Below are 14912 nucleotides of genomic sequence, written 5' to 3'. Positions count from 1 at the left end.
GCAAAGAGGGCTTTTCAGAAAAGGATGTTTGGATTTGCTTCCATGGTTTAAGTCACGTTTTGGCCAAAAATCATGTTAGGGTGTTACTCAAACTTGGAAACGCTTTTATAACTTGTTCAAAACTTTCCAAATGAAGAGTTTTCAGTGTTTTAAAGCCTTTGGTTATAATTATAAAACTCTAACACGTTTTGATTAGTTTGCATTGCCTGCATCAGAGAGGATGGAAATTTACTAGCCAGATTTTGACCAAAATCTTTGCATACTAGGTAAATAAAAATGAATAAAGCATCATGACTTAATGTGACCTGTAGCATTCTTCCTCCATTTAGAGTTATTAGATTTTTGGAAGCCATCTTTTTTCAGCCATGACAGTGCATTAAAACCAACCATCAAATTAGACTGAACTTAGAAACTGACATGTGAATTATTTTATCAGTCTTAAAACATTTAATGAAGTGTTTGTTCATCGTTGTCCTTAAAAACACTGGATAGCAATTTTATCATTAACGTTTTTATTTTGAATTATTATTTTTTGGTGTCCAGCCAGTACGGGGATCTGAACCCTTGACATTGATGTTAAAACACTGCACTTTAACCAACTGAGCTAACCAGCCAGCCCTATTATTAACATTTTTAAACAATTGATTTTACCTCATTCAAAACTTCTATTTTATAATACAATTTACTCATGCACAAAATTTATTAATAAACATACATAAGGTGGTATAAATTCAAACAGCTTGCTATTAGAGTTTATAACCAAAACAGTCAGGTAATTATTCACGTTAGAGATATAAAGGCAGGTATCTATGAAGCCTAGATACTAATATGCTTTTTCATTTTTTGTCACCAATTTTAAATTGTCCAAATAACGACTGTTGTGACTGCTCCACAATTCTTACATTTCCCTAATCATTCTAATCATTTTTAGAGATGGCAGCAAAACACTTGATGTAATGGAAGGTTTCCCTTCTATAAAACCAAAGGCAATTCTGTATTGATTTTTTTCTTCTAAAAACACTATAATACGAGGTTTTCTAAGAGTCCAAAGAAAAAAGAAACAGCTATCAAGAACAAACACTGTATCTAATCAAATCAGATCCTGTTGCAGAATTCCTCTGCCTCTGAGTCCACACATTGGTCACTTGCTGCAGAGCCCCCCAGTTTTAACTCATCATAGATTAAGGCTTCTGGGGGCATTTCATAAGAGAACCTGATTTGGACTATTTAAAATGCAGATTACCTTTGTGAAAATAAAGCAGACCTTTCCTTGCTTTGTAAATTGAAGAGATGGTTCCAAAGCTCATGGAATTAAAGCCAGGTGGTGTCCGCTATTAGGCAGCCAGGAGACTCAGGATCTACTCTGATCCTGTAGCCAATCATTTCAAACCTCTCTTCACCTCTTAGATTTTTTCTCTACAAAATGAGGTGGGAGGTGATTTCCTAGTATGAAGTAGGTTTCTCTCTAGCTTTCCCAGTCCAAGATTATTACGAGCCAGGCCAAATTCTAAAGCAGAGTTTAGATTTAAGACAACGTGGCTTGTAAATGATCTTACCACATAGAAAGTTTCTGGATTTTAATTTGCAGAATGTTTGGTCACACTTGGCAGAGGCGAGCAAGATGAAGGGTGGCACGAAGTCTCCTGCAGCTTTTCATCTCCAATGTCAAAATCAATCTATGAACCTGAATTCCACAGATCACTGACGGTATATACTTAGACGCAGGGTCTCTCTACAATCACTCATACATGCATACCATCACTCAAATTAGGCAGGTTTCAAAATTAACCATGGTGGTTTATACTATGTCAACTTGGTTACTCCAGAACTACATTTTCCAGAGTCCCTTCGCCTGGTTGTTCCGAGTCAGAATTGGCTCTAAGATGAGCTGGTATGAGATTTGGAAGGCAAAGTGAAACAAGGGCCATTTTTCTCTGGTCATCATCCTCAAACGTGGAGATGGATGGACACAGAGGTGCCTGGCCAGTTGCAGCTTGTCCCCTCATTCTCCTCTGCTTCAACTCCAGCTCCTCTTCCCAGGAATGTCACCCAAGGCTGCCCCTCTGGGGCAGCCCCCACATGCCACCTGCCTAGGCCTGCTGCAGCAGTGGACTGTGCTTTGCGTTGCTTTGCTTTGCAGATGGACTAACTGGTGACTTCTGATTCACACACCCCTTCCAGACCTTCACTTTCTCCAGCTCTTCACACGGCTGTGTCTGGTCTAATTCCTGTAACAAAAGCTGGTGTTCCATAGCACTCAGAGCAATGCTTCCGATTCACCGACCAAAGCAGACACAGATCCCCAAGTGGACACTTTCGTTCTATCTACGTGTGACCCCGTCAGAGGGAACCGAACTGAGTGCTCACCATGAAGAGAGTCTCATCCATGTTCTCTACAGTAGTGTGCTTCTTGAGGGCTCACGACATCTTAAGCATAAGAGGCATAAACTGTACCAAAAGAAAGACAACCTCTAGGTGCACGTGTGTGCGCATACAGCTGTGTGCTGGAGAACATGTGGCACGACACGTACTTTAAACATTTGCCTCAGAACCCTCGCACAGCAATGCAAGTTGCCTCCATGTAGCTTTCTTCCCCTTGCTAAGTCATTGTGTCCATCCTACATCCACAGGACCTGTCCACAGTCCTGTGCCCAGTGCGATCTCATAATGGCACTCGTCCATGGTATAATGGATGGAGCTGGCCTCCTCGGATGGAGCTAATACTCACACCGTGTTGAGGCGGTACAGCACAGCAAACGTGGGGAATAAGACTGGAAACAGACACCAACATCACTGGAGAGTGATGTCACTGAAGGTTAGGTAACACTCACACTTAGACCCTAGGTGTGCATGATGCACCCCTCTATTCCTGGACTGAAAACCCAAAACCTGAAATTAAAAAACAAAAACAAACACCATAAAAAGGTGGGCACGGATTGTTTTATTGCTTTCTTGTTTCTTACTTAATGCAGAGTCAATGTTTTTGTGTCACAGTAATAAGATATCCAAAATTCAACATTATTAAACATTCAAACAGTAAAATATGATGGGGAAAGAAGCCTTCAATGTTAACTCCGTTAAGTTAATCTGGTGGAGCCATTCAGGATAAGGCTACCCACCTTATCTTGGTTTGTGACGAGAACCGCTACACTCTGGCCCAGGGAACAGGAGAGAGTCCCAAATGCCACCCAACTGTTTAGGCACTGGGGGAGGCACTTTGGTCTCCTTTTGAAATGACCAGGGAAGACTGATAATAACTCCAATTATGGAAATCCCTCCTTTCAGCCCAGGCTTCCAAGACACCCCACCATCAAGAGTCAAATTAACTCCTAGGGAATAGAGGTGCTTATGATTATAAAGTAAAGACCAGAAATTATTCTGCTCTCAAGGAAGTGACCTGTGCCTGCAGGTCTTCTCTAAACCAATCCTTTGAAGAAAGGAAAAAAAAAAACCCAAAACCCGTCCCAAGAGCACACTAGAGAGGTCTTACACAGTGACCAGCTGAACCCGGGCAACTGTAAGCAGCGTTTTGCTTGCTGAAGGCACAGAGTCCCCATCACCTGAGGGAGGGAGATGCTGGATTGTGAGTTGTGTTCAAAACACACATCCCACCTCTGAAAAACTGCTGTCAGCTACCATACATCTGATGGCAATTTCAGTCTGATCTGTTTTTGAAAGTCCCAGATTCTTGGGCACCCCTGAAAATCTTGATGTGCCCTGTTCCTTCTACAAGAAAGCAAATTTCCAAAGGGTTGATACTCAAAGGGACACACAGCTGCATTACATCATACAACAGGCAAAAATAAATACATGACTTGAATATGAATAAGAAATTATCACGAAGAAATATCTCAGACCCCACAATTGCAAGTCACATCGTAGCAACACCTGGGAGAGTCTGAAAAATGGTAATTTGCACATAAAACATTTATCTACCATGACTTTAATCAGTTATGCTTAGAGAACAGGCAAAAATGTATGGAAATTTTTTGTTTTTGTTTTTTTTAAAGAAAAACTTCCTTAAATACTATCCTTAAATACCAAGGATAGTGATCAAAGTCACTTGGTAGTGATCAATATGTCCAATTTAAATCCTTCCCAGTGGTTATCTTACCATAACAAGAGTGGACAAGTGCCAGCTGCACCTTGCCAGTGACACTGCCAGTAAGAGTGTTGTCACACAAATCCTTTGGAAGAATGATGGACCCATGCCTTTGCCTGAGGAACCATTGCAAACCCTTCCATCTTCTGAAATTCCACAGTATTATGAATGCTCTTTACAAATACTGTGACATTGAAAAAGGAAACAACAAGGAAACAAAGGTGCATTTATTCATGTCCATGCCATCTAAAGCTACCGAGTACAGTACTCAGAACTGAAAAAGGGATGGATTAGAACCTAAAACAACAAAAACACTGGGATATTTGCCCCCTGAATTGCAGGTCTGAGTTCATAAGAATCTGCACGCTGGCAAGTCAGTCTCCTCCCTGAGAAGCACGCTTCACGCCTCCCTCTCTCCCTCCAGGATCTTCTGTCTCTCTCAGTTAAGGCCTGGACAGTATGGGGATGTGTTGCAGTCTCTCCTCTGGAGCTATCAGTCGCCTGTAGGCCTGGGCTGTGTGCAGGCAGGCTCCCATGGGCTCAGCTCTGCAGTCTGCCTCCGCAGCTCCTCGACCGTCTGCAGCAGGGTTGACCGCTCCAGCTCTAAAGCGAGGGCGGCCTGCTTCAGCTTGCTTTCGCTGGTCAGGAGCTTCTGGACTGTGGCTTCAAGGCTTTGGATCCTACCATTTGCCACCTGGAGAATGAAAGAAGAAAGGAGAATGTGACTGCCTGTGATTACATAGGAGAGAGCCTCTGTACTACACACTTGGCTGTCCAGACTTGGGAGCACTTCAGAGTCCTATTTTGGCAGAAATGAATCTCTGGTTTATTATCAGTTCTGGCCGCAAAGGAAGACATTCCCCAGCTTCCCTTGCAGGTAGGCTAAAAAAACACCCTGAGACCCTCTAGCATTTTCTTCTCCTGCTGTGGCTACTCTGCAAACCAGATGTTAAAATGGTGGCATCACAGAATGGAAGGAATTCCAAACCCTAGTCACTACCACAGGGAGGACAGCTCTGATATGGCCAAAGAACGCTTCAGGGAAAAGAGGTGGAGATCAGGAACACAGACTTCTATCGTGCAAAGCCACTGAAACTTGGGGCTTCAATTATTTCTGGAGTGCAGCCTGGCCTGTTTTGGCTAATACATATAACTATATGCACAAGATGATTTTGGACTGACAAGCAGCCAAAATTTTTCTATGTGAAGGCCCAAGTAATAACAGCTTTCTAATACGATTCTTTTTATTTTCCTTTGAGTAAAAACACATCACCATGTCAAGAAACATAAGCACTTCCCCAGAACATGCGTGGAGTGCTTAGAAAAGCCAAGCATCCTGCTGAAGGTTTACGTGCACTGTCTTGCTGCCTGGTCAGCACTACCCACAGAGATGAGCAGTACCCTCACACCCACTCTACAGAGGAGGAATGAGGCTCTCACTCACTTTCTATCCTCAGCACCCAGCACACAATCAATGCCAGTTAAGTAGATCTTCCAGGTGCTTCTCTCTAGCAACTGTCCCCTCTCTCTCTAATCCACTAAGGCAGGCTTCCCAGGCAATCAGTGTGTCAGCTCTAGTGAAGTTGAGGGTTCCCTGAGAAAACTGCAGAAACTCCAACATTTATGATGATACCCTGGAGGCCTTCCTGGCCTATTTCTCAGTTCATAGCTGCATGATGGAGCGCTCTGGTCACTGGGCCAGTAAGGCGCTGCTCTACCTCATTAATCCAGTCCAGCCTTTTATAGGCCTCCGTTTATTTTAGGTGGGAGAAATGATACTTCTATTTTTCTCTCATTTTCAAAACAAAGAAAACAGTTTGTTGAAGAAGACAACACTTGTGTCAGACAGATGACTTATGACTCAAAGCCTAGCTCTGGTTGTGCCACCAGAACACTCAAGATAAAAGAAAAAAGGACAGAGATCCTTAGTCTGTCAGCTTACTCAGCAGGGGTGGTCATGCTTGGTGTGTATCTCCAGCAGTTCTCTCTGGTCCTCAAAATCCTACCCAACGTCAGCCTCTACGTCACCATTTTGAAGTCCCACTGCATTCCAAGGTGTACCACGCTGCTTAGTTAGCAGTGAATTAATTTGCATGGTCAAATTATTTTGCATGAGCATCAGGTCTCCTCAATAGACTGAAGCTCTTTCATGGAAGAAAGCACATCTTACATTCCCCATGGTCTGGCTTCCCACAGCACCTGGCTCAGGGTGGGCATTCAGTGACTCGTAGCTGATTAGTATGAAAAGTCTGCATGCATCATTATTTGCTATCACATGCAATCATCTCACGTACTGCTGGACCAAACAGGTGAAATAGTTTGATCTTCAGCTTCTAGACAATGTTCTCATGTGTTTTAATAAGAAAATAAATGGGACTTTGTTGTGTCTAACAACTCTATGAACAGAACAAAGCTAGAAAATATGTCAATTTTGAAACTAAGGTTAAAAAAAAAAAGGTTTATGTACATTCATTATTGTATTGAACACCTATCCTTGGAAGGCCTCTGACAATCATACAAAAAAGAGACATGATTCTCACAGACAATAATGGGAAAACTATATCCAAACACCTACCAGCTAACACATCACAATCCCTATCCCACCTCTTTGGGAGCTGCAGTGTCCTACTCATCTCGGTGGCCCCCAGCACCCAGCACAGCAAGGACTCAGTTGATCCTGGTGGCTTGACATAACCTGTAGTTCTGAATGATCCCGTCAGAAGGGCAGAACCACTTGGTCAAGAGAGAGACCATTCCAGGGAGAACATCTATTACTAATTACCATTTGATGCCTTTCTTGAGGAATGTTGGTATCCGAGTAGTTTTTCACAATTCCCAGTCTTCACAAAAGGGGTACATTATCACAAAAACAGCATAAAACTGCTTTCTACCCTCCATCACCAAAAAAAACCCCCACAAGACCACATGGGCATGAGCCCAGTAAAACAAACTTTTTATCTGAGTTCTGCCTATCTTAACAAGCCAAATGTTTCAAATACAGAAGTAAGCTTTGTTTGAAGTGTTTCTGTCATGTTATATTTCAGGGACCCACTGGTGGCTTGGAAGCCATTTAAAATGACCACCTACACTGTGTGCCTTTATAGGCCAGATAAGGCTCTTTGTCCCCTTGAGACTTCATGTTACAGCTGAGACTTCTAGGGGAAACTGTATACAGGCACATTTTCAGTTAGGGCATTTCAATCTTAGAGGAAAAAAGAAGTTGGGACTGGGTAGGGAAAGCCTTTGTCTCTGTTGCTCTGTAGGAAACATCTACCAGGAACTACTGGGATAAACGCCTGCTGAGAGGAATGCATTTCAGACAAGGGTTGATTTATTAGGCTCTCAAATGCTGGCCTTTAGGGGCCAGCCTGTAGCTCACTTGGAAGAGTGTGGTGCTGTCAAATGCTGGCCTTTCTCACATCATTGCCAAGCTTGCATCTGAAAAGCCGCAACTCTCTATGGAGAAAAATCAGAGGCTTAGATCAGGACGGAAAGCTTATTCTAAGGACAGCCCAGGAGCTGCATAAAATATATATTTTGGAGGAAAAATGTATAAGATATTTTTCTCCACAGCAACTCAAAAACAATTTTTTAAGTCACTTTCAAAACAATTCCTTAACACTGTCAGCATTACTGTGACATTAAAAAAGCAGAATGTATGGTTACTTTATGTCATTTGATTGACAAAGGAGCCACACTATGCAGGTAGGTGTTCTTTTGGACTTCCTCACACAGATGACGGCATCAGGACAGGGTGGGTCAGCAGTTTGCCTGGGGGACAGTGTGGGGGAGCGAGCAGGCGGGGCAACACTGGACCTGGCAAGGCCGGGTCCCTGGACTGCACCTCGGCGCTTGCTGTACCCCACCCTCGTGCATACACCATCTGTATGGCCTTCCCTCTGCATGCCCTCACCTGCATTTATCTATGTCAAAATGGAAGTTTCTAGAAGGGAGAACTGTGACCTTCATTAATCAAATCTTTGTATCTGCACCAAAGACTCACAAATAATGACCATATGCTCTGGTTTGTTAGGTAGATTTCTGTGTCACTTTCCTCTCTCAGTTCCCCTGCATGGACCTGGCAACTTTCACTCATGAAAGCTAAAGCTCTTGATTCTCTCATTGTTACTCAAAGCACAATTGCTGGCATTCAGCCTATAGTGCCACAGCATCCTGAACCCAAGTTCATCTCTGGGCCTGTCTCCTAAAAGGGTAAGCGCGGAAACAGCCTCTCAGAAAGCTACAGGACTGTCTGACCTTAGTAAAGGATAATTTGTCTGCTCCTTAATAAAAGGACCAATTCTCCTAGGATACCTTTGATCCCAACTATAAACAGATCAGGGTGAAAAAGGTCTTCCGGTCATGGGAAAACCCAGTCTGCTGTTGCCTTTGGTGAGTTAATGAACTACTATATAGTTGTGGTTCAGGAAGCTGCTTTATAAATATACTCTACCTGCAATTGTTCAAGGAGGTCAAGGTTCTGTTTACGTAAGCTGCTGTTGGTTTTCTCTAATTTATCCATTCTTTGGTTGTCACTGAGAGGAGAGGAATCGATAAGTTCTTCCTGAAGCACATGGTACTCAACTTCATAAGCTTGTAATTGTTTAGCGATGTCCATCTCAAATACCTGTTACATAGAGAAAAGTCATCAAGCACTGAAAATGAGAAAAATCATGCACACGCACACAAACGCATGCACACGCACACAAACGTATGCACACGCACACAAACGCATGCACACATGATCACGTCAATGGGCATCCACCAAGCACCTCCTCTATGCTTAGCACTATGCCTGGCACTAGAAGTGATAAATAAGAAAAACCCTACACCGAGAAGGTAATCATTTTACTTGGGAAGAAAGGAAATATGAAACATCTAGAAATAATTCCATGGTAACAGTAAGTACAGGTTTCTGATACTCATCTTCCAAAAGCCAAACCACCCCATTTTTCAAAAGACTTACAAAAATTTATTTTTGGTTCTTATTTAACTCATTTTTTTTTTTCTTTGAGAATTCTATTAGGCTAGATACATCAACTATGGGTTAAAAGAAGAAAAAACAAAACAAAGGAGTCATAGCCCTATTTGCACAGTCACCAAGTCAAAGTTTAATTATAGTTCAATTGGGTTTTCAGAGTTAGAAAACAGCCAAGTAATGGAACTACTTACTAAAAACCCTCCTTTGCACACAGATATGCAGAAATGAGCCAAAACCCAAAAGTCACCCACGCAGATGAGTGAATACGAAACGATGCCTGCATTGTCCTCCTTTCCACAACAGTGACGAAAACCACACATGTGAAAACAGCCCCCAAGTGCACAAGTGACTCAAGCCTTCATGTCTGACTTTCTCTTGGTAAGGAAGCCACATGGCTTGATCAAGGCAGGGTGAAGGGGGTGTCAGAAGGCAGACTGAGCTGCTGCCCAGGGTACCTCCCTTCTTTCGCACTGTTTCTACGGGACAACCCTAGGAGCCGGGGCCTCTCAGCACAGGGGTGAAGCCCCAAATCATATCTGGTAGATCTGAAAACGCAATCAAGCTGGGACCACCTTAAAAAATAAAGCCTGCTAGATCAGAAGACACATTCAGAGAATGAAGTTAGACATTACAAGAGCAGAAACTGCTTCTCTACTGTGTTTCCTGAAGGAAAAAAAAAAAAAACTCCAACATAGTTAAAAAGCAATAAAAAACCAGTTTCCCCTGATGGCACCCTATCAGTATTCACACTAGCCTTTCTTCTCTGAAATCAGTTTTCAAAAACCATGTTTATTTTCTCAGCATTCCTAACAATCTTATTTTCTTTTCCTTGACATGAATTTTTAAGCTTCCTGGTTTTCAATTTAATTTAGTGGATAATACTAAGTAGGCATAAAAGTCATTCTATGCCTAAAAACTAAACTGCATTATTTCTGCGTGTGTGTGTGTGTGTGTGTGTGTGTGTGTGTGTGTGAGAGAGAGAGAGAGAGAGAGAGAGAGAGAGAGAGAGAGAGAGAGAGAAGAGAAAGAGAGAGAGAGGGACGGAGAGGGAGAGGGAGAGAGCGGCCAGTTTATGAATGTATTAAACTGATTTTCTTTTGTCCCTCAGAGTGACTGTGAGGTCAGCAGGATTATCGTCTCCATTTTACGGTCACGGTAGCTGACTCAGAGGCTTTGAGTTAGCCCTGAAATCGGGGCTCTGCTGGCAACTCTGAATGACCTTGAACAAGTTACTTACCCTCTCCCAGCCTCAGTGGCCAGCCTCCAGCACGAGGCTACCCCCACCTTCCTCCCAGCATGGCTGAGAATTCAATGAGACAACTCACGAAGTTCCCAGCACACGCCCGGCAAGTTGAGTACATGCGCCCTTAGCTAAGGGATCTGTTTCCACACACCTGTCACAAAACCCTCACATTTCAGCCTCATGCCTCAGCAAAACTACAATGGATGCCACATCATGGGATTTCTGAATAGTTCAAACAGAGTAAAAGCCACAAACACTAAAACAGATTGCTGTGGCACTAGTATGTAATTATAAATATGGTGTTGAATAAATGTCAGACACACAATCACTTTCTTTCTTCCACAAAGATGTATTTTTAAATGATGTCCTAACCTGAAAAACCTACGGATAAAACCTCTGCGCCTTTTATACACATTGATGAGCTCTTAAGGTTAATGGCTCTTAGCTGTGCCCAAAGCTGTAAACTCTCCCAGGCCTCCATTAATCCCTGGGAACCATTCTGGGTCACAAACGTCTCTGCTTAATTGCATCTTTATCTCCTGACTGCCAAAACACTCAACAGCCCTTGATTTTGCAGTTATGCCCTGGAATATATCCCAAACCATGGCAGTATGTGGCTGGTGGCAAAAGGAACACTCCAGTCCCTGAACAATGCTTTCAGTTCTTGGTCCAATTACTTGGAGAAGGGCAGAAGACAGGAGGGGTGGGAGGAGGGGCCCTGTCCCTGCACATCCAGAAGGCATAAGTGACCCGCTGCCAGTGCCAGTTCTTAGCCAAAGAAAGAGAAGACCTAACAATAAATCCTGACCTTATGGTATGCTGCCTCAGAGAACACAATCAATGAGCAAAAAGGAGGAATGTTAAAAACTGCACGTTGATGGGAAAGCAAGGTACACTTTGAGGTGTTTTCATTTCTTGCCTGTGCTCATGAGGCTGGATAACCTCCCTTTCTCCATGTGCACGGAGAGAGGCATGAGTGCCCGGCCTTGGCCGAGTCCTGCCTAAGCCATTCCCTGAGCGCTGGTCTCTCCACAAAGCTGCAAGATGCACAGCCCCTCTGCAAGGGGCTAATCTTTCCCCTCTAATCTTCCTGGTCCAGTTCAGAACGATTCCACTATAGTCGTAATTACTGGGGATCTAGTGCATTCCCATCATCCTGGCTCTTAGTTTCTCCAAGGTTTTCAAGTAATTTTCAGAATTTTAGTGAAGGAAAGGGAACATCTTTTCTGCATGGCAAAGTAGGAATTATTTTCATATTTTTGTTTTGCCAAAAAGATAAGCTACCCATTTTTAAAGTTATTGAAGCAATAAAGCTATATTATAGGAAGCTTGAAAAATAAAAATTACCAGTACGACTTCCATCATCTTGTTATACTTGTTTTCATCTTTTTTCTATAAGCACGTCTTCATAGTTGTAAACATAACCAACATAAAATTTCCTATCCCACTTTTTCCAGTTAACATTATATCATAAGAGTTTTTCCACATTTCTACATATTTTTCATAACCATAATTATAAATGTCTTCATGGTATTCTACCAGCTTAACATATCATAATCATATCAACCCATCCATCAAGCGTTGAACATCTAATTACTTCCAAGTTTTTGTTATTATAAATGACAACTCTAAGAGAATATCCTCGTACATATGGCTTTTTGCATATTTTGGATTATTTCCTAAGGATATATTTCAAGAAGTGGAATTACTGAGCCAAAGGGTATGAATAGCTTACAGGCTTGTGATATATATCACCAAATTGCTTCCCAAGTGGGAGTAATCAATGTACAATGCTATCAGCAGCACGCTAATGTGAAAGGTACAGTGTACCCTTTGCATCGGGTACTGGCATTAAAAAGTGTCATTTTGTTAATCTAATAGGTAAAGCATTACATGGTACATAAATTCAAATTATACACGAAGGTAAATACTGTGCCAGGTATCTGTTTACTAGATGGCTCTCTTCTTCGGTGAATCGTCCGGTTACATACCTGGCTCATTTGCAACTGGAAACTCAGTGTTCCTCTCGCAGTCCGTGGACACTGTATAATAAAGCCATTAACTCTGAGGTTTGTAACACTAACCACAAACTTTCCACCTTCCTAACCCCTACAGTCTGCCACTCAGTCTGCTGGTCTCAGTGGCATACCAGGGACTGGACAGTGGGAGAAGTCTGCCTAGGTATCAGCAACAAGAGGGTGCACTGTCTGTGGGGATTCAAAAAATAATAGTAAAATCCACCCACTAAAAGTTGGTCTGCGTTTTATTATCACCACATGTGAGCAATTCTAAACAACACCAGTGGTAAAATACTTCTCCCCACCATACCCCACCCTCTTGGGATGACATTTATTGTTCTTTTACAAAACTACACATTTTCAATAGTGCTAACTGACCAAGAAGTGAGGGCTCCCCATCAAGGGGAGAAGAGGCAGCCTTGCCATTGATTTTGAAGAGCATCTTCTGAACACAGGAACATTGTTAAGATTCTGGTTTCTATCCTACAAGCTCAACTAGAACAGGGAGTTGTCTAGAGTGTTTTTAATAAAGTTGCCCACCAAAGAACTTTTCAAATGTGTGTATGTGAGTCCCCTGGGGATCTTATTAAAATGCAGATTCTGGGGCCAGCCCCGTGGCATACTCGGGAGTGTGTGGTGCTGGTGGCACCAAGGCTGTGGGTTTGGATCCTATATAGGGAAGGCCAGTGCGCTCATTGTCTGAGCGTGGTGGAGACAACACCAAGCCAAGGGTTACGAACCCCTTACCAGTCAAAAAAAAAAAAAAAAAAAAAAAATGCAGATTCTGGTTCAGCACGTCTGAGGTGGGGTCCCAGATTCTGCGTTTCTGACAAGTTCCTACATGATATGATGACCACACCTGTCCAGGGCCACACTTTGAATAGAGCCTAACGGATGCTGAGAATAGGCTATTGCACTGCCTCCCAAAGCTGCCCTTCAAGTCTGTCTTTCCTCCTCACACTGAACTGAAGCCTCCTAGTCACACAGCACTCACTGTGACAAGAGCACAACATTGAGCTCTTTCCCTTCATTACAATATTCCCAGAGCTTCCCTTCTTCTTGGGTCAGAAGACTTTTATGGTTTACATTCAGCCTACAGCTACCTTGGTTAGCACAAAGTCATACTGAGGAACTAGCACAGAGGCTTCAGAGACCTTTGTCCTTCTGCCCTGGGCTCTGTCAACGTTGGAAATGCCCTCCGTGGCTGCTCCCAGCCTGTCCACATTGAGCCAGAGCTCCAGGGCCCTGTCTTTGGCCACTTTCTCTCTGTTCTAGGATCCAGGCTGTGTCCCAGTCACTCAAGCTGAGACCATCTATAGGGAGGATGTTTAGTGAAACGGAGCCATGCCTACCGCAGAGGACTGCCCAGGCTCCCCCCACTGCCAGCCCCTCCGCAAACAGGGGCAGTGTGCTCCCTCATGTGCAATGACTGCACCTGTTGCTTCTCCCTGTGGGCCTCCCAGATTCAGGCCTGGGGGTCTTCTAGGGCTGCACAGGAAGCATGCTGCACCTGAGGCCTGCTGAGTGGGACTCAACAGTAGAGTGCCCTGTGGAAGGGAAGGGAGAAGAGACAGCGAGAGAGCAAAGTCGGATAGACAGCATTCAGATGTCAAGTTCCAGATAGAAACACAGGAGGGAAAGAGGGCAGAGAGCTGCCTGGAGTTGTACGTTTTCTGTCAAGACTGTTGGAATGAAACCCTTGACTCCAAATGTAGATTTTGTGCTCCTTACACCCATAGGACCCCCCCCCCCAAAATGCTGAATACATTAGTTACCTAGACTTGCTCTGTTCTCTCACTCCTGTGCCTTAGCATATGCTGTGATCTTTTAGCTCAGCTCTCAGCAAACAACAGCCAGAAGACTGAACCTGTCCACTGTGTTTATATAAATAACGTGTACTGCAACACAGCCACTTTGTCCCTTTATATACTGCCTGTGGCTCTTGCAGTGCAGGGGCAGAGTTGAGTAGTTGGAACAAACATCTTATATCCCACAAAGCCTAAAATAAAAGGGATCTTCAAAAAGTTCATGGAAAGATTTTTCTTGTCTTTTAAATCCATTTTTCCACAAACTTTTTGAAGTACGCTCATACTTACTATCTGGCCTTCTACAGAAAACATTTGCCGACCCATGTCTTAGCTCATTCTTTTAGGTCCAGCTGATCTCAATGACCTCGACTCCCACAGTAGCACTCAGCCACCCCATGGCCCAGCTCCCAGAGGCCCTGCCACCTTATATATAGGGTACTGAGCATATTTCTCTCTGTGCCCTGTTTCCTCATCTATAGACATGGGGATTATAAATACCATGTCCCAGAGTTGTTAAAGAGTCAATGGAATAATAAATGCCAAATCCAAAACAGTTGCCTGAAACAAATCAGGCATACACACAAAACTGCTCTTTCTACATCATATCCATTTCTACTCTTCCAACATTTAAAGCACACCTGATGCATACCAGGCATACTATGTACTCTCAATAAATATTTACTCTTTACAGAAAAGGGGAGAAAAAGGAATTTTTTCTGGGGCTCAAGACCCAGGAGGTAATCTGAATGTCCATCGGGGC

At 43.2% G+C, this 14912-nt stretch overlaps 1 protein-coding gene across 4 annotated transcripts in view; it reads right to left on the bottom strand.

Moving 5' to 3' along the window:
• Positions 1 to 2920: 2920 nt before the first annotated feature.
• Positions 2921 to 14912, bottom strand: part of TBC1D1 (TBC1 domain family member 1) — a 218348-nt gene continuing 206356 nt past the window's right edge. For all 4 annotated transcript variants that reach the window (XM_063108168.1, XM_063108170.1, XM_063108169.1 and 1 more), the window contains 2 exons: positions 8556 to 8729; positions 2921 to 4796 (listed from right to left, as the gene is read on the bottom strand). In XM_063108168.1, coding sequence (XP_062964238.1) covers positions 4596 to 4796; positions 8556 to 8729 — 375 coding nt within the window. In that variant the 3' untranslated portion in view covers positions 2921 to 4595. The remainder of the gene's footprint in view (positions 4797 to 8555; positions 8730 to 14912) is intronic.

The sequence above is a fragment of the Cynocephalus volans genome, chromosome 9 (genome assembly GCF_027409185.1).
Source record: "Cynocephalus volans isolate mCynVol1 chromosome 9, mCynVol1.pri, whole genome shotgun sequence".
Classification (NCBI taxonomy): Eukaryota; Metazoa; Chordata; class Mammalia; order Dermoptera; family Cynocephalidae; genus Cynocephalus; species Cynocephalus volans.
The sequence above is the reverse complement of the archived record's forward strand: the minus strand, read 5'-3'. Positions and strand labels throughout refer to the sequence as shown.